Below are 25,575 nucleotides of genomic sequence, written 5' to 3' on the forward strand. Positions count from 1 at the left end.
ATGACGTGTGCGCATTGCGCGGCATGGCGTGTAAAGGAACTACGAAGAAGGGTATTTATTTATTTGCAGTTTGCGCTGCGCGCGCAACCGCATATATTTATCTGAGAAAGATTGTTTTCTAGGGTAAACTTATGATGATTCGATAATCTCTAATATGTACGTGCGCGGATTTCGTTCATAATCTAGAATTTCTATTGATATTTCGGCGATACACATGAAATATTTTTATAATGTGTTAATTTCTCACATGTTTTTCAGTTAATTTTCAAAAATGGCTCAACTATTACGAGTGGTCAAAGTCGTGGAAAATTCGTTTAGAAGTACTCAGCTTATGAGCAACGGTACGGTAACATATATTTATAAAGTTAATGTTTTTAGATATTATTTTGTTAATTTAATGTTTATTGAAAGGTTTTAAAACTTTCAGCTAATGTTTTGGCTCTGGCTCATTCACACTTGCTGAAAACATGTGTTCCTTTATTGAGCAGCACGAGAGGTACAACAACAATCTTTGACAGAAGTAAGTCAACTTTTGTACATGCGATATTCATTTAGAATTGCATCTAATGATACATTATTGTTAAAAAATGCACGTTGTCTTCTGCAGAAAGTGCGGACGAGCTGTGGAGAGGTGTGACCAGTGTTAGTAATGCAGGAAGACGCAGAGGCAGAGCAAAAGGATTACCACGAAAGAAAGATCTGAATAAGGGTCAGATTATTGGCGTGGGCAAAGTTGCGATACAATTTCCTGGTTTGACCACTCCCGTGTTCAGGGGAAAACAATTGGTTAAGCAGCAAAAGCTGCCTCCAGATCCTGAAAGAGAAGAAAAACTTATAAAGTTAAGGGAGATGCAAAGTAGATCTAGACGAATCAAGCTGTCGCCACTGGAACGCGGTTGGACGAGCGCTGGGATGGGTGGTAGAAAGATAGGACCACCTGATCCCATTGGAGAAGGTTGCTAAGATTGCACTAGTTCTGTACATTTTTTCAAATTGCAAAATTATTTAATATAGTTTTAGTTATTATTTAATCTTTTTAATAGTGATTTTTGTACTTTATAAAAATGTTCATTATTGATAAATAAATAAACTCGCGAAGATTCATTTCTTAACTCGATAGCATTAAAATATTGACGCAAAAAAACTGATATATCTTGTTTACAGATACTTTCGAAGGCTTTGAAACCTGGATTTTGCAGAACAAACTAGTAAGTTGTATGACTGGAAATTTAGGGCGCAAGAGTAGGATTAGTGCATTTGTTGTGACAGGAAATAGAAATGGACTGGCTGGTTTTTCATTGACTAAAGCACCTATGAGCAAAGTAGCTTTAACAAAAGCTAAAAATAGAGCGGGTCAAAGATTGATGTATATTCCTAGATACAAGGAACACACTGGTAAAAAAAAAAATAAGATTATTCATAAAACTTACATATTATACATTTCTTTCGCTTGACGATATATGATAATTTTATTGTTGGTTTTTTAGTGTTACACGACTTTTACACACAATTTGGAAGTACCAAGATATTTGTAAGTAAAATGCACGAAGGATATGGACTTGTTTGTCATCGTGTGATTAAGTGTATGTGCGAGGCAATTGGCATAAAGGATTTGTATGCTAAAGTGGAAGGACCTAAAAATGTACAGCATATAGTCAAGGCTTTCTTTATAGGCTTGTTGCAACAGGTACTTACATAAAAATGTAGTATGTTCACCTGTAATTAAAATTTAATTAAATCGAAGAGAGAAATATAAAACATTTTTTTGCAGAAATCACATCAACAACTAGCGGACGAAAAACAATTGCATTTGGTTGAGTTTAGATCAGAGACCGAAAATATCCCGATAGTAGTTGCTTCGCCATCGAAAGTGAGAAAGGAAGAAGAAATACTGTCCAACGAGGTCCTCGATTTTACTCGATACGTACTGGATGGCAGAATAGTATTGAAAAGAAAAAAATACACCCCGTTTTATACTAGACTTCCAAGTTTTCAAAACCATTTGTTAAAAGTGGAACGATTCAGGAACTCCGACGAGACGAGATTAAGATTAAGAGCACAATACGGTGCATTGCAAAGTTTCCTGACCGAAAAATATCCGGAAGCAAAAATACAACCATGGAAGAAAAGAGAAGCTGAAGAAGAGAGCTGAAGTACATACTTTTTATGCTGCTAATGTAACATTTTTTTTTGTTTTGTTTTGAAATATAATATTTCTTGAGTCAAATGTGAGATATTGCATGTATCAAAAGAAAAACTCAAGATTTTAATTTTGGTATTCTTTAAAGTTTACAGAATGATTTTGAAACAAGTAGATTTTCCCCCTGAAGTAAGACGAATAGTTTTTGTCAAACATAAAGGTTGCCGACGCGTCGTTACCTCATGCAACGTCTAAGGATTGAATTATATCTTGAACAGTTATTTTCTATTGCAAGACACAAAATATGATACACTGACAGCAGGCGCGCGGCCTTGGCGGGGTCACTGACCTCGGCCGCGCAGCCTTGGCGGGGTCATTGACCTCGGCCGCGCGGCCTTGGCGGGGTTACTGACCTCGGCCGCGCAGCCTTGGCGGGGTCACTGACCTCGGCCGCGCGGCCTTGGCAGGGCACTGACCTCGGTCGCGCGGCCTTGGTGGGGGGAGGGGGGTCACTGACCTCGGCCGCGTGACCGCGGCGGTGTTACTGACTTCGGTCACGTGATTACGGTATATATATATACATATATATATGCGTATGTGTGTATTATATATAGATATAGAATATGATATTATATATAGGTATATAATATATATAATATTCTCTTTTTTACCCTTTTCCCTGTCACGTGACTTTAGTCATGTGTTGTTTTTCCACTTCTCTCTCTCACTATTTTTTGAGTTTGATCTTCATGCGTTATTTCTGACATTTCTCATATGTGTATTATATGGTTTATAAGACATATATACTATCTGTCATCGCGGTGACAGGTTGTGTTCACTGACAACACGTTAAATAAAAATAACAATAGCGTACGCGTAGCGCGCTTGTGTGTTGTGCTAGTAATTTATAAATTTTAATAACGCAAAAGCACATCCATTACCAAAGACGCATCTGTTATGTTCTTCGATAGAAATAATTTATAATGATTAATTATATATAAATAATTAAGCAAATAATATGTTTTTAATTATTTATTATGTTTCCGGCACATCAACAGGCTGAAAGTTTAAACTGATTCCTTTTTCTTGCAATTTACTTTCTAACGCAGAAAGTTTCTTGAGTGAACGCTTAACATACTTTTCATGATTTTCAACACTCTGAGGAGCATTTTTGTGCAAGTTTTCCTTTTTTCTGTTTCTTAGTTTTGGACAGTTTTGTTCTGTCCAAGAGTAACCGCAAAAGTATCGAGAATGCTGTTTTTCAGGTGGAATATAAGTAGCTGAAAACCACATTCAATGTATGAAATAAAAAGTCAGTTTTTTGGTACAACGTAACATTAAGTTGAACAGTACCTTTCAGTAATCGATTACACATGAGATAATTATTCATTGATTCTGCAGCAACTTTAGCAACTTCTGGGACTAAGAATTCAATGTAGCCATAGCCACGACTTTTCCCGGTCTAAATAAAATTTTAAAAAGCTTGTAATATATATAATACATTAATATTAAATTTATTTAAACAAGTACGCACCTTTTTTGATCGTGCAACTCTTACTCGTGTCACTGTTCCAAATTGTTTAAAATAGTCTTTTATTTGGTCCTCATAAAACCCATGAGGAATGTGTCCTAAATAAATCACTCCTTTATTTCCAGTAAATTTTCTTAATCTCTTGGATTTGCGTGTGGGTTTTGTTAGCTGTTTCTCTTTGCGTGTGGGTTTTGTTAGCTGTTTCTCTTTGGGTGTGGGTTTTGTTAGCTGTTTCTCTTTGGGTGTGGGTTTTGTTAGCTGTTTCTCTTTGCGTGTGGGTTTTGTCAGCTGTTTCTCTTTTTTACCAACAACAGACTTTTCCTTAGTTTTAGTTGCTGCTCCTTTTTTCTGTAAATAACAAAAGTTAAATTATATAAACTGCTGTGGCAAATGGCAATTACCGTGCAGTAGAAAATAATTTACAACGCAGATGGTTATCGAAGGTTATGTCCGACCTTAGAAATTTTTTTAACATTTTTCACAGCCTTTTCGACATTAGTTCCTGCACTACTAGATTTTGATATTTTGCTCTTGGCGACTTTTTTCAAAACCGACTTTTCTGACACCGTACTTATCTTCTTCGCTTTCATGTTTTACTTAACAATCAACGGACAACGTGGAGAAATGGTAGCATTTATCACCATCAGCGGACGAGACACCGCTTTTGCACTCAGGTTCTGTGATTGGCGGATGCTTTTACATTCTCATGGTAGATCTAGAAAAATTATCCAATCACAGGCAATAAAAACGCGACAGTTAAGAGCAGGAACAAGTCGCGCTGCGTACGCTTCGAAGTGTGATTCTCTCGTTGCCGAAGTCGTTCGCGCGCACGCGCACGAACGAAATTCTGCCGAGCTACCATTGTTTGCTCCAACAAGCATCAGGCGTCATCGCCCAACGGTTGTTCAGCGGTTCGATATAATCGACGACGATAAACGCGAAGCAACAGCGGAGACGGACGGAAAGCAAGTCCACGATCGTACGGTGCATTGACTTGCCTGTGTGTCCAGCAGCGAAATGGCAGCGAGCGATCCTACCACGGACGATAGCCTGTATCCGATCGCGGTGCTGATCGACGAATTAAAGAATGAAGATGTCCAGGTAATCGATACAGTGACACATGATCACGATGTGTGCAAACCTTCACCGCGTCTCTCAAAAAATTTGTTTTTTTCTCGGTCTCACGCTTCTGATCGCTAAACGCGAGCTAGATAGCGATTTTTCACAAAAAAAACTCCCGTAGTTTCTGGTCTGCTGAAAGATAACACGTATATGAGTTATAAATGCATATTTGTTGGAACGTGTTTGCCGGAAAGAGAACTCTGTGTGTGTGTGAAGATGAAATTGAAATTCCGAGTCTGTTGTAAAAAAAAAAAAATACAAAATCTTTTTCCTGACTTCTCTTATTCATTAGATCAGAATCGCGATCTCATCTCTTTCATCTCTGTAATCTTCTTCTCCATCTTCTAACTCATCGCGTGTTATGAATCATATTTAGTCAAAACCTGACGCAATTTTTTTCACTACTCGTTCAATTCCGCGACACTGGACTCTCGTGCTCTGTTTTAGAAACCATCGTCGTCGTATCTTGTATTTTTGCATGAGACATTCCTTCAATTTTTATGATCCGTATTCTCACGAAAAGCGACTCTTTCAATTCATCTATTTTTCTCGTGCTTTTGGACCCCCCCACTTCCGACTACTACGAACACTCGAACTGATAATCGCGCATGTCAAAACACAGAGCTTCCGTATGCGCGGTATCGTTTTGCGCAAGATTTTTGCAAAAAGCGGGGAATTACGGGAGGCGTGAGAATAGAGCGAGTTTATCCCGACGACGTGAGAATAAAGGAAATGCGCTGCATTCTTTTTGTTGAAAAACATTTTAATTATAATTCCAAAGAGATAAAAATATTGTTAATATTCTGTTATTATTCTCTTTGTCTTGTAACAACAAATATAATAAAATATTCGATCTGACACTTTGTTATAGTTACGTCTGAACTCCATCAAGAAGTTATCGACAATTGCGCTCGCACTGGGCATTGAACGAACAAGAAGTGAATTAATCCCATTTCTAACAGAAACTATCTACGACGAGGATGAAGTTCTTCTTGCACTGGCTGAGCAGCTTGGTACATTTACTCCTCTTGTCGGAGGTCCAGAATTTGTGCATTGTTTATTGGTAATAATAAATTATAAAATTCAATGTTTTGTTAACTTACTAACAATTTTTTTTTGTTTTTAACTTTTCTGACAGATAAATTTTCTTCTGATTTGGTTTTTTTAGCCACCGCTAGAGTCTCTTGCTACTGTAGAGGAAACCGTAGTTCGCGACAAAGCTGTGGAATCTTTGAGAAATATCGCAAGCCAGCACAGTTCTGCGGATTTAGAGGAACACTTTGTTCCGTTGGTAACACGCTTAGCTTCAGGAGACTGGTTTACATCAAGAACATCAGCATGTGGCTTGTTCAGTGTTTGTTATCCAAGAGTCAGCCCTGCCATCAAAGGTAACTGTACAATAATTGCTCTTGCAATTTTATATAGTGTGCATCTATATTTTTATATAAAATGAATATAAAAATATAAATCCTAACATTTGTCTTCAAACTATTTTGCAGCGGAATTGCGAAATCATTTTCGCAGCTTATGCCAGGATGATACACCCATGGCACGAAGGTCGGCTGCCTCTAAACTAGGTGAATTTGCAAAAGTTGTGGAAGTCGAGTATCTTAAATCTGATATAATACCCATGTTTGTTATACTTGCTCAGGATGAACAAGTGAGTGTGTTGAAATCACGAAACAATTTGTTATTTTTAAGTTAAAAATGATAAAATTAACACGAGATTACTTTTAAGGATTCGGTTCGCCTTCTGGCTGTCGAAGCTTGTGTCAGCATTGCAGCATTGCTGCAACAGGAGGACGTTGAACAGTTGGTTATGCCTACACTTAGGCAGTGCGCTGGCGATCAGTCGTGGCGTGTTCGCTATATGGTGGCCGACAAATTTACGGATGTGTGTAAGATTGTCGAAATCGATTGAAGAATTATGTAAATTTAGAATAAGTTTATTATTTTATTTATTACTTACTGAAAATGTTTCTATAAATATTTTTCCCTGTAGCTTCAAAAAGCCGTCGGTCCGGTAATAACGAAATCCGATCTCGTGCCGGCGTTCCAATTGTTATTAAAGGATATCGAAGCCGAAGTGCGAGCCGCGGCTGCTGATAAAGTTCGCGATTTCTGCCAAAATCTGGACCCGATGTATCAAGAATCTATAATAATGAGTAGTATTTTACCTCTAGTTAAAGAACTTGTGGCAGACCCCAATCAGCACGTGAAGTCCGCTTTGGCGAGCGTGATAATGGGACTGAGTCCTATCCTCGGCAAACACAAGTAAGAACATGCGATTTCAATATGCGAAACATAGCGAAATAATGTAAACAAATGAATTAACAACTTTATATTCTATATTTTTGCAGCACAATCGAGCATCTGTTACCTCTATTTTTATCTCAGCTTAGAGATGAATGTCCGGAAGTACGACTGAATATTATCAGCAATCTCGAGTGTGTAAATGAGGTCATCGGAATACAGCAACTATCGCAGTCTCTCTTACCTGCCATTGTAGAATTGGCGGAGGACTCGAAATGGCGGGTGCGACTGGCTATTATCGAGTAATTACGATCAGTTGTTTAATTTAATTTGAGTCAATATGACAGAAAACAGAATAACAAGTTCGTAATAACGATTCCAATTTTTTTTAGATACATGCCGTTGTTAGCTGGACAGTTGGGAGTAGAATTCTTCGATGAGAAGTTGAATTCTTTGTGTATGACTTGGCTGGTTGATCATGTTTACGCGATACGGGAAGCGGCTACATTGAACCTGAAAAAATTGGTAGAGAAGTTCGGACCCGACTGGGCACAAAATACGGTGATACCGAAGGTCTTGGCCATGTCTAGGGATCAGAACTATCTTCACAGGATGACGTGCTTATTCTGCATCAATGTAAGATATTGCATGCTAAAATATTAAAATTAACAGTATTCAACGGTGATATAGTTTAACATTTATAAAATCTATTTTATTCAGGTTTTGGCCGAAGTGTGCGGTCCAGAGATAACAACCAAGGTGATGCTTCCAACTGTACTGACAATGGCCACTGATAACGTTGCAAATGTAAGATTTAACGTTGCGAAAACTCTTCAACGAATTGGACCTTACCTCGAGCCTTCGGCAATCCAAACCCAAGTGAAACCCGTTCTCGATAAACTCAACACCGATAGCGACGTAGATGTGAAATATTTTGCTTCGGAAGCAATCGCTGGCATCGCAGGTGAAATATTGCTATTATTACATAAAATACAGATGTGTGATAAAGTTGTCAGTTTCTTATCTCGTTACATGTGGTTTTGATGATTGTTTCTTTCTCACAGGTTGAACCACGCGGAGTGCATTTATTACGTACCCATTAATATTCAACCTTAAACTTAAGACAAAACATTATATGTATACAGACTACATTTCACTTATACGTGTAACATACTTTATTATATAGCAATTAATAAGGACATATATTGTACATTATCACAGGTTATATTACTATTATTGTTTAATAAGAGTTTTTCGGTACATATTTATATGTTAGATTTGATATTCGTAAATATAAATGTAACATACGTCGGTATATAATAAAGACAACAATGTTTCGTCACTTAAGCTTAATACAAGCCAAGTCTAACTTTTAATTTGCAATAATAGCAAATAATGAAATTTGCCGTTTCTATAAAATAGAAATCAATCAATATTGCTTTTGATAATGACTTCTACTTTATATGGGCAATTTCGTATGATTTTTATGTACTATATATATGTACGATGAACAGGTACAATTTAACACAATTGACACATTAATATAATCATCCATATAATAGTTATTCAATTTTCCGCTCATTTGTTTTTATTAGAGATATGAGCTATTATTGCACAATCTTTTATGGTGTAATTTAACTCTGCTAAATACTGCATTGTACTTACGAAGCTTTAGAACACAAAAAAAAACAATACTGCTTTACAATATAAATTTTATTAGATACAGAATGCTGTGTTTTTGTCCTTTAAGAATTCACTGAACATTTTTGAAACCCTTTTCTTTAGTCACTATTAAGACTTGGTAGTATATATTTTTTTTTTAGTCCCTTTATAAGTAATATATCAATGACACTTCCTCTCAGAATAACATTTTGTGATGTATAACGTTCTAGACTTTCTCGCATAAAAATAATAACTTAGTTACTTGACAAGAAACGAATTCCTATCATTTTTTTTTGCAATATTTTCCTTTTGTAATTTTCCGTCACACAAAGTGTGTGAACTATGAAATATATTATCTATATGGCTTTTACGCATATAAGTGCGTATGAATAAAAATATGACATTTAATATTCTATGAAATAATTCTTTCATATATAACTACTAAGTAATCAACTCTTCCAATATGTAATTATAATCTCTTATCCTCTCTGCTACAATTATTAGTTTTAACTGCATAGTTAATTATTGTTTATTTATCCTTGCAGAAGAATTTCAGGGAAACTAATATCATCATCTCATCAAGTAACATCAACATCTTTGCACGTAATACAGGATATGTCGAATCTACATATAAATTTAATGACAAAAGAATTTAAAACAATTGAATGACATATATATATATATATATTACCCATAGCAAGTTTATATAAATTCAATGTGACTTATTACAGCATCAGATGTTACAATGTTACATAGTCATGTCTTCAAAATTATACTTTTTAGCTGTGTGTACAGCTAGAAGACGCAAAATCAAAATTAATTTTTCAATATAAATCTGTAATAGCAAGGTTCATTTCACCCTCTTCAAGCACTTATTAATATAGAACTTTTAGTTTATGTGATAAAAAAAATAAAATAAAATAATTTAAAAAAAAACAAATTCTTTGAAATTTATTAATTTCAATTATTCTTAATCATTTATGTATATCTTAACTCATAAAGTATATATATATACATATACATATATATATATATATATATAATAATTATATTAGTATGCACTCTCTCTCTAATAACTCTATTATTACTATTCTACTACAATCGGTCCTATTACTATTTTTTCACATAAAGCTGCATTAATTTTTGTTAAGTTCAGATATTTATGAGTCGTGAGTGTAACTGGTTTTTTCAAGAACGCAGCAACATAAAAATCTAAACTCACGATGCATGAACATCCACACAAATTGAACTGATTCGACTCGAGAATTGACGCAACTTTACGTGAGCAGACATCATTAATAGAACCAACAGAATACTTTGTAACATTCTTCTTAAATATTTATCATCAGTAAAGTATTAAATAATGGTTAGTAATTGCACCAATGACATGATTATTTTAATGATATGTATATGTATGTATATATATATATATTTATATTTATATATATTTGTTTATGTATATATACGTACATATATAATGTTTATATTCATGAAAAACTTCTCTTTGAAAATGTTCCTTTGAAGCAAATGATTGTGAAAAAAAAAAAAAAACCACTATGCCAATTTCATTTTGATGAATATATCCAAAGTGTTTTTAGACATATACTTACAAGTGTGCAAATGAGAAATTTATTAAAATTTAATACGAACGCAATCAAGGTACGTGTAATTGCGTATCGTTCGCATTTTATGAAAAACTTTTTATGAAATGTTAGACGTGAAGTATTTATGCAATGTAAAATACGAGTAAAATCCTATACAAAAAATCGATCTTCGCGAGTTATATACTTATGTAACGACCTAATCAAGACGTAAAATATGAATTGTTTGGCAACTTCAATGTAAACTCTTAGTGAAACAGCAGGCGCGGTGTGTTTTCCTTCCAGCCGTATTATTTATTTTCGCGAAGCTCCGTTATCTCACAAAAAAGAGATACATAAAAAAAAAAAAAATAAAAAAAAATAAAAAAAAATAAAAAAAAACATAAAAAAAAACATAAAACTTTGACCTAAAAACACACCGCGCCTTATAATCACTATCGCGCGCTATATACACATGGGGTCGAAAAGAGAATGTACATCTATACATTATATCTACCCTCTCTACCTTGAATTGATCTCAAGCAGGAAGATATATCTGTGTTATATCGCGGCAAGTACAAATTTATATCGTAGCCATGTCCGATTTCGTCAAGTCTACGGAAATCGTGTGACTGATCGTCGCGACGTGCGCACTTCCGCTGCTCTCGCCGCTGTTGGCGATGTTCAAAGAAGCAATTTTTGCTCGCTGATACGCCACGACGGTGTTCATGCTCAAAAATCTGAAACAAGCGATTCAATGAGTAACAAAGGAATGCCGATGATATTTGTTATTCGGTAAATCAGCGTTCGCTCACCTTATGCAGACGTACATGATCAGCAACGCGGTTCCGGCTGCGAACATTCTGATAATTGGCCCTTCCACAAGTTGAATGACTATCCACGCGGCGGCGGAAGACGCGCACATCGTGGTAACAATAGCGATAGTTTGCAAACAATGGCGCGGAGTCAAACTGTTTTGCCAATCCAATCGACTGGCGTGTTCGACGTTGTATTGTGTGTTGCAAACTTTGCAGATAAGGCTGTCAGCATTCACGGAGCTCTGAAGGTCAACGATTAACGCATGAAACAACGGTACATCGCACCGACAATTAATACACGTAGCAAAAAAATTATATGGGCGATTGACTCACCTCAACGAGCCAACGACGCAGGCAATCGTGATGCACAGCGCTCACGTCGCCTCTGCAGTGGCATGGCTGTATCAACGGGCCCGCATCCTGTCGCTCGCTGTCGTAACAAATCCAACAATCTTTACTGTTAATCGATGCCGTATCCGCGGAAAGAAACGCGGTGTCTTGGGACGCATTTTTCTCTTGCAGTTCGATTTCCTTGATGTGCTTTCCCTGATCGAGATCGAGTCTCTTCAGTATGCGTTTCGGGTTTAGAATCCATAGTTGCTCCGGACTGATGAACAAAATAACGAAACGGTTGTAGGCACAAATGTATATTACAAAAGAAAATTTATGCGTGTTTACACAAAAACGTATGTAAATGTACAACGTACCTTATACAGTTCCATAAAACGCACGGAAACCACAATGCCACACCGACTTCGATAACACGAAATACTACATCATGCCAATTCCTGCTATACAATGGTACTCTGAAAGATAAAGAAAAATATACTTTCGCAACACTTCAAGATTTTTTTTTTTTTTTGCAATCTTACTTTGTTTTCCAAAATTCACTGAGAGTCTCACTAAACAAAAAGCCCACTACTATAAACAGCATGAAAGCTTGCGAGAGCAATCCAAATCTCGACTGATGCAACTGAGACGTGTTCACTTGCTGCAAAGGATCAACTGTGGATGCAGATGAAGATGGGGCGAATAGCTTTGCCGTTGCCTGATCTTCGGCGTGAACTTTCATTTCATCGGCTATACGTTTGTTCGTTGCGATGGAAGTAACTTGATATTCGTTCAAAAATCCACCGCGAACCTGTTAGAAAATATCATCATACATTTAAAAACATGGATACTAAAGACTGTATTAAACATGTACATATATTTATGGATATGAATAAAACATACTTTGAAGAATACTTCCACTCCGTATATTAAGAAGAAAATTACCACAATGAATAAGAGCACTGCGTAACAACCGTTGAATACATGTGTATAAAAACTCTGAAAGATCACAAACACATTTCGTCAGAAAATTACAATTTGATCAGATATATAAAAATTATTTTCACTCTTTTTCCTTACTTGATCTTCTTGCGAGTATGTCTGAGCTGTGATAAATTCCGCGAGCAGGAGGGAATACGTTATTATATTGAAGACAACAAAGGCCAGAAAAGACTTTGATAAAAACTGAGGTTTGTCCCATCGAATGTCTCTCAGATGAACCACCTCAGCCCAAAAACAGACAATTAATGATGATCCACTTAAAAGCAGTGGATAATACGCCGACAGTAAACTTCTGGACCATCCTCCTTTAAAAGCGGTCTAAAAAGAACAAAAAATACATTAAGATATATCTTCGATCGAAATATCTTTGAATACAAATTTTTTTTTACTTACTGGTGATGTGAAATATGCGCCTCTTATAACCGATGCGAGGAACACCACAAAATACAACACCTTCTGAGTGGTAACTCGACACGCTCTCAGAAACGAAGGCGCCTTCATTCTCTGCCATTCGGCGACGATACACATTACCAGTTGTATCAAGCAAACAAATGCCAAGAGAAAGAAGATTGTGGAAAAGGCGATGTAATAACTTAGATTCGGGATATGGCATTCAGGTCCATCAAATTGGATCTACAACGAAACAGACAGTTTTGATATTTGTTTGGAAACAAAACAAAAAAAAACAAAAAAAAAAACAAAAAAAAAAACAAAAATACAAAAAGTGAGACATTGCCAAAAACAAACAGCGTTACCTCGCATAGACAAGTCCCGTTATGACATTCTCCATGGCCGGAACAGTTTTCGATTCCGCAACTGTTATTCCAAGCCATCATGCCAAACTTAACGAGTAGAGACAATGGATTTTGCGTGCTCAGAGCGATCATTTGTTCCATGATCGCGAGATGTAGAGCAAATGCTCTAATGTAGTTTTCTGAAAACTATTTGAAAACACATGAATCAATTTTTCTCAATTAATTAAAAATTGAGTCGTTAATTTTGCATATGTTACACCGTCATTATATTGGTGTCAAACACTACGCATCGAAAGGTGAGACAGACCCACCTAACATTTTCGAAATCGTTAAAAACTAAGCGAGCAACACAGCGTATTCGAATCTCGAACGGAGAAACATACTGTTTGCGATTACGCGAGGGAGAGACCCGACAACTCTCCTACATGCAATAAATTACTTGTGTCACCAGTTATTGACAAAAGAATCCCACAACACGATAAATATCGTGTCTGTATCTATTCCTCATACGCAAAAACGAATGTTAAAAAGCATATCCAATAGTATCGAACGGCATAAACGCGCTCGTTGTGATAACAATGATATCGATTCGCGTACTCCTAGATATCGCGTATATTTAGATTCGCTCATTAGAGGAGAACCCAGCTAAACGCGATGCACACACTGATAACGAGTAATAATAACCATTGTGCGCGTTGTGTAAACGGCGAGAGAAATCAAGTTTTTTCTTTATCCGAGGGCAATGGATTTCCCTTATCGCCACACACACTCACCGTTCGTTCGATCCAATATTGTTGTGAAAACGTCGCGAACACAGTACACTCGGTGCAAACTGAGTACAAGCGCACGCGATGACGCCGAGGTACGAGCGTCCGTCACATCGGTCAGCTGTCTCACTGTTCTGCGCACTGAGGGAAGTCCTCGCTTGCGTTGCACGCACACGCATCGACCTCGATTCACATCAATGACGCATACCCGAGACCCGAGTCGCGTTGTCGATAACTAACGCTCTTTTTCACATTATGTACTTTGTCAAATCTCCCTCAACGAACCTTCACTCAACGGTCCCCATCAGCTCTTGTCTAATCTGAATTAATTTCTGACCACATAATAATGTATAAATAGTAAATCGTTGAAATAATCGTCTCTTTCTCTCTCTCTCTCTCTCTCTCTCTCTCTCTCTCTCTCTCGATTATATAACACAAAGCTCAGTTTCTATCAAATTTGATTTTGTCCAAATCTGACCAATAGCAGAGAGATCTTTTTCTAGAACAAATCTTGGATGTGCGCAGACACAAAAGAACGCAGCCAATATAACGTGACCCTCACGAAACATCGCTTATGATTGGCTGTGTCTGTTTCGCATCCGAAAACTCATAATATAAATTTTATATAAAATCAACACAAAGACAAAAATAATCTTACAAACATATTTTATGTAAGCAGTGTTATTTCCAGCTGCTATATTTCCATGATAAAAAAAAAAACTAATTTTAATAAATTAAAAAGGAATGAAGTAAATACAAAATATTCAACTTTATATAAAAATTTTATTATTCAATATGTGAAACTGACTGGAATATGTATTAAATATACAATGCAAGTGTTTTTTATTTATTTTGTATTTGTTAGAAAATATTCTTGTGTAATGAGTTTTCAATAGAATTGAAATCAATTCTTTTCATATGATCAACTTTTTCACTCTTTCACGATTGGTAAAACAATTTTGTAGAATAATTATTGGTAGAACAGTTGTTTTTCACTTTTTTTTTTTTTTTATACCTGTACAGTGTCTGATGAAACCGGAGGAAGGAGATTTCTTTCACGAAGTGCAGCTAATAAAGCCTCTAAGCTCTCTATTTTTCTCTTTTGGCGAAAGTGCTGTACCCTCAATCGATTAATTATTTTGTCTTTCTTTTCGCAGGATTTCTTCAACATATTCAGTGTTCTCACCAACATTTTTGACGACATGTTTTTGATGTTTCCAGAATTTACATCAACTATATAGTAAATTTGTTTTATAGGAGGAGTTTGACAAATCTCATCTTCACATTGAGCAACAGTTTCTATTTCCATGGATGACTTATTTGATGGTCCAGGATTCTCATTATCAGTTATACTAAACAGATAACAATGAAAATGTATAAATAGTTTACCAACTAAATAACGAGTTTTTACAAAAGATTTCAACTAATATTTAATCATGTACAAAATATCAGTATTATTGCCTTTCTTCTGGTGCATTTGGAAATATTGTTGGCACAGAGTTTGGTTTTAAACGACCACTTGAAAAACCAATGGTTTCGATGCAATCTTGAGCAAAATGTAGGCTGCATATTCGGCTACATTTTGTAATCCTTGCCACATGTTCTTTTTTATGACCGGAATTAATAAGGGCTTGTATCCACTTCTCTCGCAAAATTGAGTTTGTTGGAAATCTATTTAGTTACAAATGTCAAATTAACATATCACCATATATTTCAAATACTAATATTAAAAATAAGAAAAAAAACAATATTACATCTAACAAATGTCTATAATTATTTCTACGAGCTAAATAATCTTATAAAATGTGTTTGATTACAATTGACTGTGACACATTTCAAATTACAATAAAATAACCTAATAACTTACCCAAAAAATGTTAAGACTTTCTTACACTTCTCTTTAACACTTTTGTATTTGGTTGATTTACAACCTTCTATAAAACAATAAACCACCATTGCGCGGTCACTTTATTAATATAAATTATTAGACACTCAAAACAGTCACAAATTGTATGTACACACAGAGAGAAAACTGGAGCCAGCCGCCAAGGCCATATGACTGTAATAAAAACATGCCACTTTAGTATTGGAAATTGCCACTTAGGCTATAGAGGCGCTGTTAATCTTCGATTTAGCAGAAATATGGCGTTGAAATTGAAACTCGAAACTGGCTTTTGCTCCTCACGTGCAGCGTGCAGGAACGTGCGTGCGCCATACATGCAAAGAAGAAGAAGAAGAAGAAACTCGAAACCATCGTCACGTGGTGAGCTAGAACTGTGAAACGTGCAAAAAGTTCTTGTTTTTAATGTAAGATTATATTTAATTTGTTATACACTAGTAATTTTTTGAGGTAAAAACAAAAAATACTTATTTCTCTTTCTCTCAATTATGAAAAGAAAAAAATAAAGAGAGTGTTACGTATGTTGTTGTTTGATATGTTTTATGTTTAACCTTAAACTTTTTTTTTCTAGGTTTATTTGCTAGCTCGTTATTTTATTCATATAAGTAAAAATACAGGCTTATTATAATCATGAAGATAAAGAAAGTAAATGAAAAACCTCGTAAGTCTGTAAAAGGAAAAAAAACAACAAATATTAAAAAACAAAAAAAACATTTGAGTAAAGTAACTACTGCAGAATTTTTTGAACAGAATTTTGAAGATAATACAGATGATAGTGAAAATGAGATAATTAAGAAACCAAACAATGCGTCTATACGTAATGATAAAAATATAGGTATAATTTTTACATGTATATTTAAGTATGTGTGTGTTAATTACACAATATATTTTAAGTTTTGTACTTTTTTTCTCAATATTTTTACATTTTTTTTATTTAGATAAAAACAGCAAGCAGGATGATAGTGAATCTAATTCAGATAGCGATGAAGGCAATTTGGATCCTGTGGAGCATAAAAAAGTATTAATGAAATTGAAAGATCTTGATCCTGAATTTTATGAGTATCTTCAAGAAAATGACCAAAATCTCTTGGACTTCAACATATCTGATGATGAAGAAGATGATGATGATCAAAATAATGACAGACATATTCCAAATGAAAATTTGGAGGTATGTACTGTATATAAATTTATTTTTAAGTTTTGTCCATTTAAATGCTTGTAGCATATTTGATCTTTTTTGTTAAATTATAGATTGCTAGTGACGATAGCGACTTTGACGGAGAAACTGAAAATGTGTCTAAAAAGAAAGTCACATTGCAATTACTGAAAACTTGGCAAGAACAATTACAAACACATAAGTATGTTAATTATTTGCATTCAGTTAATATGTATTTAAATATAGTATGTACATGTATATGTATGTATATGTATATTTAAGTTTATAGTAACCGTACAATCTGCCTTTAATTTGTAGATCATCTACTGTTATTAAGTGTGCTGTGGATGCTTTTCACGCAGCGTTAAACAGCGTTCAAGTATTACCGGCAGATAAAAATGATACAGTACCTGATGAATATGTAGTAGAAGGAAGTAAAGGTAAAGTTAAACTTTTTTGCACATATCAAATTACTGCGTTTTGAAGAATTCTGTTTTTATCTCGGAAAATAATAATGTTATTGAAAAATTCTACTTTTATTTGTAGTATTTAATGGTGTGATACAACTCTGCGTTACATATTTACCCACCGCATTTAAAGACTACTTAAAGTGTGACCCAAAAATTGACGAAATACACAAATCCAAGAGATTTAGAAAAATACGAGGAATTTTAAAATCATATCTGGCAGATTTAATTAAAGTATGTTATTCTGAGTGAGTTTTTGCAAATTAAAAATTTATTAATTATTCTAAGAGCGTGTCTTTGTCGTAGCTATTGCAATGTGTCGGATCGCCCAGCAGTCAAGTGATACTTCTCAAGCATCTTCGTGAAATGATGCCTTATGCGCAAGCATTTTCATCTTTAACAAAACCACTGCTGAAGATTCTTTTACAGTTGTGGGCCGTAACCGATGATGACGCTGTACGCGTCACAGCTTTTTTAAATACGTTCTATATCGCTTCCCGGCGTAAGGAACTCGAGAAGTTGTTAAAGGTAATGAATTTGTGATTAAAAGAATTTATTCAGGATGATCAATTACGGTGTCGTTCTTTCCTCCTGCAGATTATGTATATAAAATACGTGCAAAATGCCAAGTTTGTGTCACCAAATTCTTTGCCGGGCATTAACTTTATGATGCATTCCTTGGTCGAGATTTATCTGATCGATCCTAATCTTTCGTATAGCTACGCCTTTGTTTTTATACGACAATTAGCAATACATTTGAGAAACGCCATAACACTGAAGAAAAAGGTAATTAATTAATTGGAAATAAACATTTATGATATGTAATTTGCATTTTTATATATTTTATTTTTGTTTGTTTCAGGAAAACTTTCAAACTGTATACAATTGGCAGTACATAAATTCTTTACGCTTTTGGATGAATCTGCTGATAAAATCAAAAGAAAACTCGATGTTACGATCTCTGGTATATCCGTTAGTTCAGGTACTGAAGTTCGCAAGTGAGCGAAAAAATCTAATTTCGCATTTAATCAGATGCATCATTAATCGAAATTAATGTTTAATACAGATTATTACTGGAACCATAAAATTGATTCCAACCGCGCAGTACTACCCCTTGCGATTCCATTGCGTGGAAATGTTAATAAACATTTCCAAAGAAATAGGAAGTTTTATACCTATTTTGCCTTTTCTGCTCGAGGTATCGATCATTTTCTGTTATGTTTGTATTTATCTGATCATATATACGTGAGAATGTATAACAAATATTCTGTTTTAGGTACTGAATTCGTACGACTTCAACAAGAAACACAAAACGGTCTCGATGCGACCTCTACTATTTATGTATACGTTAAGGGCGTCGAAATCGCAACTTGTGGAAAATGGATTTAAAAACAGTGTTTTTGAGACCATTCACAAACTTTTGTTCGAGTACGCTGCGAATGAAAGTCATCATATATATTTCCCAGATTTATTTATCTTTTGCACAATACAGGTACGCGCAAAAAATTTATAACAGTCGAAAACTTTTCGTATAAATGCATTAACAGATGTGTTAAAAATTAAAAACGCACATGTTTTCTAGGTGAGAGTTTTTCTGAAGAAATGCAAGATAGCCACTTTTTGCAACGAGATGAAAAAACTACTCCGCATGATCGAAGAAAATAGGAAATACATCGAAACGGAGCGTTCCAGAACGGTGATGAGTTTGAAGGATACGGCAGAGATTGCAAATTGGGAGAATAGGATAAAAACGGACGGTACGAAACTCGCCAAATCTTACGCTTCGTGGATCAAGATTTACGAGTCGCAGAAACTTAAACATCTTGCGAAGAAGAGCGAAGAAGAGATCGTAGTGCCCGCAGTACGAAAATCGAAGAAACACAAGCTTGAGGAAAATGCGGAGGATAGCGACAGCGAGAGCGAGTTTGAACTTCGGATAAAAGGCAGTGAAGAAGAAATAGAAGAATCATCACATAATATTACGAAAAAGAAGAAGATTAAAAAGAAAAAGAAGTTAGCCAACAACGCTAAGGATGAAGAACTACCAAGAGAAAATACAGATATTGTTCAAGATATAGATATTAATGATTGGGATTGAAAATGAAATTTGATATGGATGTATATAAAAGACGTAATGTACACGTGTGATCATAAAAATTTGTAATACTAAGCTAATGTTTCTAATGTTTCTTTCTGCAATGCTCTTTAACTTAAGGAGTTAGTTTCGTTCTGTTAAATTCACGTGAAAAATTCACTTCAAGTGTTTACTGCTCGTCTTTTATCCCAAGAATGATAAGTTTATAAAAGGTTCATAATTTGGAACTTGTGCTTACGCGGCACCTTGTTCAGAACTAATTTACCGTCGTAACTGAGAGATGCGAATGTCCAGGGATCAGCAGATGACCATTCTACCGCGTATACGCTATCTTCGTGCTCTTCGTACCTGCCTATAAGACTGTCTTCCAATCTGAAACGTTTATATAAACACGTCAAAAGGTTTATATTTTTGATAAATATTAGCTACTTTTGCTGCAAATGTTCTTAGTTTACTTTTTTTTACTGCAGGATTCTTCGTTTTGCGAAGATTCGTCTTCGGCCGACACTATGTGTCCGAATGGTTCAGACGAGATGGACGCGATATTGCACAGTATCACTCGGGAATCGCTGCTAGACGTTAAAACTAGCTGATCGTGAAAACGGTTGATCCTTATGTTCCACACCCAGTGCGAGTGTTCCATGCGCGACAACACCGGTTCTGTGGGCAATCGAATATCCCAGAACTTCATGTATCCGTCGTCACCGCAGGTGGACAAAAAATATTGGCGATTTGCATTGAAATCTAAATCCCTAGAAAACGAATCTAAATGTTTATTAACGCATTGAAATCTTGGTATTAAAGATAATCTCAATTTTTACACCGTATTGTTACCTGATAATTTGCGAATGCGCGGATAAAATAGACCACGCTTCGCTCGCTGGACTTCTGAAGTCCCATCCGCGTACATTGTTCTCGTTCAGTGTTACGAACTGATTGGCGCCGTTGTGAGGATTCCATTTGCCGTTCGTGAATCGCGGCTGACCCTTGCCCGTCAAGGTACCCGATACCGCAACCTGAATCAAGCGAAGAATAATTATTGAGTTACAAAAGTAACGTAGAAATCCGGATCGAAGAAAGATTTTAAGTGAAACGGTTCTCTCGTGCAAACGAGAAGATCGCACCTTTGGTGTTTCGCTCGCCAGATCCCACAAAACAAAATTATTATCTACAACGGAGCACACTTTCTTACTGTCCGTAGGATGGTAGGCGATGGTCTTGAGATCAGCGCCGTACGGGATTGTGTCAATGTCTGCCAGTTTCTGAAGATGTAAAATGTCGGTGGACTCGTTTGTCTCAGGAAACCGCCAGATCGCTCCTTTCATTTGGCAGATGCCATCTTCTAAAAATACAAACATTTTACAAATTGAGAGAATATAATTTTTAAATAAGCACAACTGTTAGGAAAATTTAATTTGTGTTTTAATTTGTACATATGAGCAAAAAAAAAAATTATTTCCCGAAAGGAAGTCAAATATACAAATGTGATATTTACCGCTCAAACTATTGTAACATGTAATAAATATATCAGGTTCGACTGGAGAAGCTTGTAGAGACCAAATTTCTCCTATTTGGTGCTGGAACACTTGAGTCTTCAAATTTCCCGTTTCCTCATTGAGTTCCACTAGGTGAACTTGATTGTTGCTAAATTCTAAAGACTGTGTTCCCACCAGAAATCGTACGATATCGGTTTCGGCAGTTTGGGCGGACAGTGCTCTGGTCTAAAATATAAAAACAGCAATGTGCAGCTATATATTTTATTGTTTACAATTTTATTTTCTCAGGTAAAATACTATACATGTAGATAGTGTGACAAGTTATACAGTAAAGGTTCATACTTGAAATTCAAGTCCATATATGACAGGATTATCATTTTCCATGTCCATTGATTTTGTTAGAATTTATTTATATTATATGTAGAAAAATTATTACGTATTACAAAAATATAATTGACAAAATAAAAAACTACTATTTTACAGAGTCTCTTTACATAGCAGACAAGAGTACATGTGACATGTGACACAGCTGTGAAAAATCTGGAACAATAAAAACATGTAAATCTTATTTACAGATAAATTCAATATTGGTGTGAAAACGATAAAACAAGCTTCCTCGAAGTTTGCTGCAATAAGCAAACTTAATTAAACAGCTGTGAGTATCGACGAACGATAAAGTTAGATAAAGATATAAATATATTTATCAGCGACATCAGAGGGCGCATCTCATGGAATAAAACATAACTCGTGAAATTGAGCAATCGGCGTTGATCCGCGACCGAGCAATGCGATTGGCATTTCTGAACCGAGATCTCGATCAATTCCCAGCCTCGTGCACAAGCCCTAAAGAACCAATTGATTTTGTAATAGGAAACCGTGAATAATAATAGTGGGGCTCTGATCTTGCGAGACGATTGGTTTTTGTTATTTACCCTTTTCGCCGAATAGACCAATCCTATCGTGAGATGATCTATGAAACTTATCAAAACAAAATGACTTCATGTGTACGCGCACATGTCCGTTGTATACGTTGTGTATTTTCAACATTTGTCTGCTCGTGTTTTTCATGTTGTTTAAGAACTTTTTGAGATGTAAAAGCGTCGGAAGAGAAAGCAAACTCGTTCATTCAATCGCTCGTAATTAGTACATAAAAAAAATACAATCTTCGAATGTAACGAAAACATTTGAAAACATTTTATGTCAGAATAACCTGTACGCGATGTTGGTTTTTTGTCCGCCAACAATATGAGGAATACATAAACAAATAGAATGTGTAATAACTGATATTACGTTTGTTTTGTAATTTGTAATTTAAATAATATTTAAATGTATTTTTCAAACGCATTACTCAATTTTCAGCTCCGTCATGACTCGCAAGTGCGCTTTGTGTAAGGACACCAATTACAAAAATAAATTCAGCTTCTTCTCGGCGCCAAAGAATGCGGATTTGCGCAAAAAGTGGCAAAATGCTTTGTATCGCGCCAGAAGAAATGTTACTGTCACAGACGACACGTTTGTGTGTAGCAGACATTTTGACAAGGACGACATTATTACGCACTGGGTTAGCGGAGTGCCGCCTCATGTAGTAACGGCAAGTGTTTAATTTTCATTACACGCAAAATGTAATTTGTACAATACAGTCAATTATTAAGTGTTCGAACTTAATCCCCAGTTTTGTGTAACACATTGAGATTGTTTCTTGTACAAAAATGTTCCTTGCGGTAGACAGTAATTTGCATTAAATCCATATATTGTTGTATTGATGTTATCATCAATATTGTCACACAGATTGAGTACAAGAAGTGTCGACTGCGTCCAGGAGCTGTGCCAAGTAGAAATCTTCATTCAGCTGCTAGTTCAGACACTGATACCGCGGATGTATGTAAAATAAATGAAAATGTTTTAACATTGAGAAAGGGAAAAATGTCAGAAGAAACTTTCTTAATACCTAGGAGAGAGAGAAGCGCAAGTGATGAGAACAGAAATGCCTACTATTGCGGTTATTCCAAGTCGCAAGATTACACTGGTGAGGAAAATAACGATTTCAATAACATCCAGTTGTCGCATGTGAGAGACACGAATAGGGAAAATTCAAACGCTTGTGTAAGTAACGCGAAAGAGTCAAGATGCAGAAAGAAAGAAACGAGCGAAGCACTCGAGTGTGAAACAAGTTCTAATTTAGAGCTTATGAATAACGTTGCAGAGAAAAGAAATAAGAAGAGAAAAGTATGCAACATGTCCGGTGTAAATGTACTCGATAGAACGAAGGATTTTTCCATCAACGAGCACAGTTTCTCTGACAGGAGCGAAACGGCAGTAGAAACGAGTGGACACAGTAAAACCACAGACAGTAGCCTACAGCCACTTACCGGCATGTACATGGATAACGAAGTGTCGCTTACTGAAAATTACGCCGCTTTAGATTCGTGGGACAGCGAGTTGTGTAGCGACGACAGCAACATGCTATTCGAAGATTTTCTCGATGTTTGCACAGAAGTGTCTATTCCGCATGGCTGGTCGTGTCTAGTGACATCGAGAGGTCACAGTACAACTGTCGTCTATCTCTGTATGAACATAACAGACAACGGACTGCCATTTGTAGAGAAACAAGTTTTTTTAAGAAGCGACATGATCGCGCACTTCGTCGCGGTCAATAAAGAAATCGATCCGCTCGAGCACAGTCTTGTAAAAGAGAGAAAGCACAACAAAGTGAAAAGTTTGTCGGACGTAGAAATGCTTATTAACAAGTTTGACCAGCGAGTGATTTGTCAAGGTGCGAATTACAAATGTTTTCGTTTCGAGAGATCCTTACAATTGGCTTACAATTGCATTTCAATAATAAACTTCTTTTTTCTTTTTTTGTCTCAAAACAGGCATATACGATTTCAACGAGTACGAGGATGACGACATAGCTAAAGTTGTATGCACGGACGGACTGAAATGGAGACACATGTTTTGTCCATTGATAGTGGGCAACGATTCGTCCAGATGTTTGAAGTGCACCACGCTGTCCCGTATGTTACGAAAATCCTGAGAACATTTGCCAAACCAGGAGCTTATCGAATCGAAGAAGGAATGCGAGGAAGACGTCGAAGCAAAATGAAATTTGCGCGAAGATACGTTGGCTAGTCTATTCTGTAACTTTGTTATTAACACGCGCGTTACAGTTATCGAAAATCTCCGCGCGGACGAAACGTTACGAAATAGTTGCGCAACGAAGTAACGAAATTTTTAATACCGAACAATGTGTGAACTGATGTGTATGTGTGTATTTTATGATAAATTATACAAAAAAAAATCGTGTACAAAAAAAAAATAAATAAAATTGTAAACTGCCAAGTCGAAGGATTCCAGTCTCACGCTTATTTTTCACGCGATTCACCGTGTGGATCGCCGTGTTCGGCGTGCGACGCTAAGAAAATCCTCTTGACACGTATGATCGATAATATCGCTTCCTATATGCGTGTAAAAAAGATTCCCATCAATTCCAATCACATTACATATTGCGTATATACTGACGATAACAATTATTTTCCAAATTACGTAAGAGAGCGAGTAATTACTCGTACGGTTCTTTTCAAAAATTTTCTCAAGTACAAAAAAATATACATGAAATATATATTTATACATTTATTATATTTATATATATTCATGTATTGTATATTTATTATAATATTATATAAGAAATATAAAAAAACTATAAATCGAGTAATCTCTAAAAACGTGTGAGAAAAATATGTGTGAATAAATTTTGCGCTTATAAATCTACATGTGAGTAAGCAACGTTCGAATATTCAATTATAGTGTCTTGAGATTCTCCGTAAGAATTACGGAAAGAACCTGCGAGAAAAACTATAATTGACGAAGTTACATATCGAAGAAAACTCCCACATACACTCACAAATCTATCGTTCTTGTTTTTTTTTTTTTAATGCTATATATCTATTTCCGAGATATGTGTGTTTCCCACATGCTAAATTACATCCTTCGTGATACTCGAAGATAATATAGTTTTTTTTTTTTTCTCGCATCTCTTTTATTATACTTGTTTGGCCGAGATTGACGAAACGATCGCGTTAATTTTCAAAACCTATATCAACAACTTGTTTCGACGCCTAAAGGGATTTCAGTTAAGAAACCGAATCCTTTCGATGACTCGCAGATCGTTTCGTCCTTCGTATAGCCATACGTGGTACCAGCCGCACTTGACCTATATATTGTTATGCTTGTAACGTTCAAATGCAGCGTATGTTTGTGAATACGCCCGCAGGGCCTTACCGAGGTTTTTTGACTATAAACTTAATCACGCTTCCTGCATTAATCCTGAAACGAACTAAACGTCTAAATTTCTTGACTAAGCGGACAACAGTCGTTGACAGAAATCCGATATCAACACAACCTTCTCTTGCGCGTAACGTTTGTTTTTAATTATTTCATAACTGTTAGCGCAATAAGTGATAAAAATAACAATCAATATTAATAATCAAAAGAAAAGTGATAT

General features: G+C 35.7%; 8 protein-coding genes across 15 annotated transcripts; 4 read left to right on the forward strand and 4 right to left on the reverse strand.

Moving 5' to 3' along the window:
- Positions 1–83: 83 nt before the first annotated feature.
- LOC109852507 (28S ribosomal protein S5, mitochondrial) lies at positions 84–2,287 on the forward strand. 2 transcript variants are annotated; one of them, XM_020423714.1, is made up of 7 exons: positions 84–156; positions 259–341; positions 428–520; positions 608–955; positions 1,165–1,395; positions 1,488–1,687; positions 1,772–2,287. In XM_020423714.1, the coding sequence occupies exons 2-7, from the start codon at positions 272–274 to the stop codon at positions 2,150–2,152; spliced, it is 1,323 nt and encodes a 440-aa protein (XP_020279303.1). In that variant the 5' UTR covers positions 84–156; positions 259–271; the 3' UTR covers positions 2,153–2,287. The 2 variants fall into 2 exon arrangements, with proteins under 2 accessions (XP_020279303.1, XP_020279304.1); XM_020423715.1 differs by lacking the exon at positions 84–156 and having other exon boundaries at positions 169–341.
- Positions 2,288–3,157: 870 nt separating this feature from the next.
- LOC109852501 (MKI67 FHA domain-interacting nucleolar phosphoprotein-like) lies at positions 3,158–4,364 on the reverse strand. The gene is made up of 4 exons (XM_020423705.1): positions 4,127–4,364; positions 3,675–4,019; positions 3,494–3,602; positions 3,158–3,420 (listed from the first exon to the last, which is right to left on the reverse strand). Exons 1-4 carry the CDS (start codon positions 4,259–4,261, stop codon positions 3,176–3,178), a joined length of 834 nt encoding a protein of 277 aa, XP_020279294.1. The 5' UTR covers positions 4,262–4,364; the 3' UTR covers positions 3,158–3,175.
- Positions 4,365–4,529: 165 nt separating this feature from the next.
- On the forward strand, positions 4,530–8,774 carry LOC109852499 (serine/threonine-protein phosphatase 2A 65 kDa regulatory subunit A alpha isoform). The gene is made up of 10 exons (XM_020423704.1): positions 4,530–4,772; positions 5,665–5,856; positions 5,962–6,181; positions 6,293–6,453; positions 6,532–6,687; positions 6,796–7,067; positions 7,154–7,348; positions 7,439–7,682; positions 7,767–8,010; positions 8,111–8,774. The coding sequence occupies exons 1-10, from the start codon at positions 4,689–4,691 to the stop codon at positions 8,113–8,115; spliced, it is 1,773 nt and encodes a 590-aa protein (XP_020279293.1). The 5' UTR covers positions 4,530–4,688; the 3' UTR covers positions 8,116–8,774.
- A 611-nt stretch (positions 8,775–9,385) lies between these two features.
- Positions 9,386–14,602, reverse strand: LOC109852498. 3 transcript variants are annotated; one of them, XM_020423702.1, is made up of 10 exons: positions 13,967–14,602; positions 13,194–13,379; positions 12,832–13,071; positions 12,517–12,756; positions 12,340–12,435; positions 11,979–12,247; positions 11,814–11,912; positions 11,440–11,713; positions 11,104–11,348; positions 9,386–11,028 (listed from the first exon to the last, which is right to left on the reverse strand). In XM_020423702.1, exons 2-10 carry the CDS (start codon positions 13,332–13,334, stop codon positions 10,872–10,874), a joined length of 1,761 nt encoding a protein of 586 aa, XP_020279291.1. In that variant the 5' UTR covers positions 13,335–13,379; positions 13,967–14,602; the 3' UTR covers positions 9,386–10,871. The 3 variants fall into 3 exon arrangements, with proteins under 3 accessions (XP_020279291.1, XP_020279290.1, XP_020279292.1); XM_020423701.1 differs by lacking the exon at positions 13,967–14,602 and adding an exon at positions 13,878–13,900; XM_020423703.1 differs by lacking the exon at positions 13,967–14,602 and adding an exon at positions 13,505–13,849.
- Positions 14,603–14,770: 168 nt separating this feature from the next.
- Positions 14,771–16,004, reverse strand: LOC109852520 (THAP domain-containing protein 1-like). The gene is made up of 3 exons (XM_020423736.1): positions 15,828–16,004; positions 15,422–15,631; positions 14,771–15,312 (listed from the first exon to the last, which is right to left on the reverse strand). Exons 1-3 carry the CDS (start codon positions 15,914–15,916, stop codon positions 14,970–14,972), a joined length of 642 nt encoding a protein of 213 aa, XP_020279325.1. The 5' UTR covers positions 15,917–16,004; the 3' UTR covers positions 14,771–14,969.
- A 119-nt stretch (positions 16,005–16,123) lies between these two features.
- Positions 16,124–19,748, forward strand: LOC109852510 (nucleolar complex protein 2 homolog). Of its 4 annotated transcripts, none has more exons than XM_020423720.1 (12): positions 16,124–16,223; positions 16,432–16,698; positions 16,799–17,028; positions 17,112–17,218; positions 17,335–17,456; positions 17,563–17,717; positions 17,790–18,011; positions 18,081–18,269; positions 18,346–18,465; positions 18,550–18,681; positions 18,760–18,975; positions 19,066–19,748. In XM_020423720.1, exons 2-12 carry the CDS (start codon positions 16,491–16,493, stop codon positions 19,579–19,581), a joined length of 2,217 nt encoding a protein of 738 aa, XP_020279309.1. In that variant the 5' UTR covers positions 16,124–16,223; positions 16,432–16,490; the 3' UTR covers positions 19,582–19,748. The 4 variants fall into 4 exon arrangements, with proteins under 4 accessions (XP_020279309.1, XP_020279308.1, XP_020279307.1 ...); XM_020423719.1 differs by having other exon boundaries at positions 16,133–16,310; XM_020423718.1 differs by having other exon boundaries at positions 16,133–16,267.
- A 21-nt stretch (positions 19,749–19,769) lies between these two features.
- Positions 19,770–21,887, reverse strand: LOC109852512 (protein TSSC1). Its single transcript, XM_020423726.1, has 6 exons — positions 21,417–21,887; positions 21,074–21,299; positions 20,703–20,920; positions 20,413–20,594; positions 20,034–20,330; positions 19,770–19,950 (listed from the first exon to the last, which is right to left on the reverse strand). The coding sequence occupies exons 1-6, from the start codon at positions 21,462–21,464 to the stop codon at positions 19,782–19,784; spliced, it is 1,140 nt and encodes a 379-aa protein (XP_020279315.1). The 5' UTR covers positions 21,465–21,887; the 3' UTR covers positions 19,770–19,781.
- A 19-nt stretch (positions 21,888–21,906) lies between these two features.
- On the forward strand, positions 21,907–24,399 carry LOC109852511. 2 transcript variants are annotated; one of them, XM_020423725.1, is made up of 5 exons: positions 21,907–21,991; positions 22,153–22,347; positions 22,434–22,665; positions 22,863–23,847; positions 23,948–24,399. In XM_020423725.1, the coding sequence occupies exons 3-5, from the start codon at positions 22,441–22,443 to the stop codon at positions 24,106–24,108; spliced, it is 1,371 nt and encodes a 456-aa protein (XP_020279314.1). In that variant the 5' UTR covers positions 21,907–21,991; positions 22,153–22,347; positions 22,434–22,440; the 3' UTR covers positions 24,109–24,399. The 2 variants fall into 2 exon arrangements, with proteins under 2 accessions (XP_020279314.1, XP_020279313.1); XM_020423724.1 differs by lacking the exon at positions 21,907–21,991 and having other exon boundaries at positions 22,125–22,347.
- Positions 24,400–25,575: the final 1,176 nt, after the last annotated feature.

The sequence above is a fragment of the Pseudomyrmex gracilis genome, unplaced genomic scaffold (genome assembly GCF_002006095.1).
Source record: "Pseudomyrmex gracilis isolate BER0280 unplaced genomic scaffold, ASM200609v1 scaffold_30, whole genome shotgun sequence".
Taxonomy (NCBI): Eukaryota; Metazoa; Arthropoda; class Insecta; order Hymenoptera; family Formicidae; genus Pseudomyrmex; species Pseudomyrmex gracilis.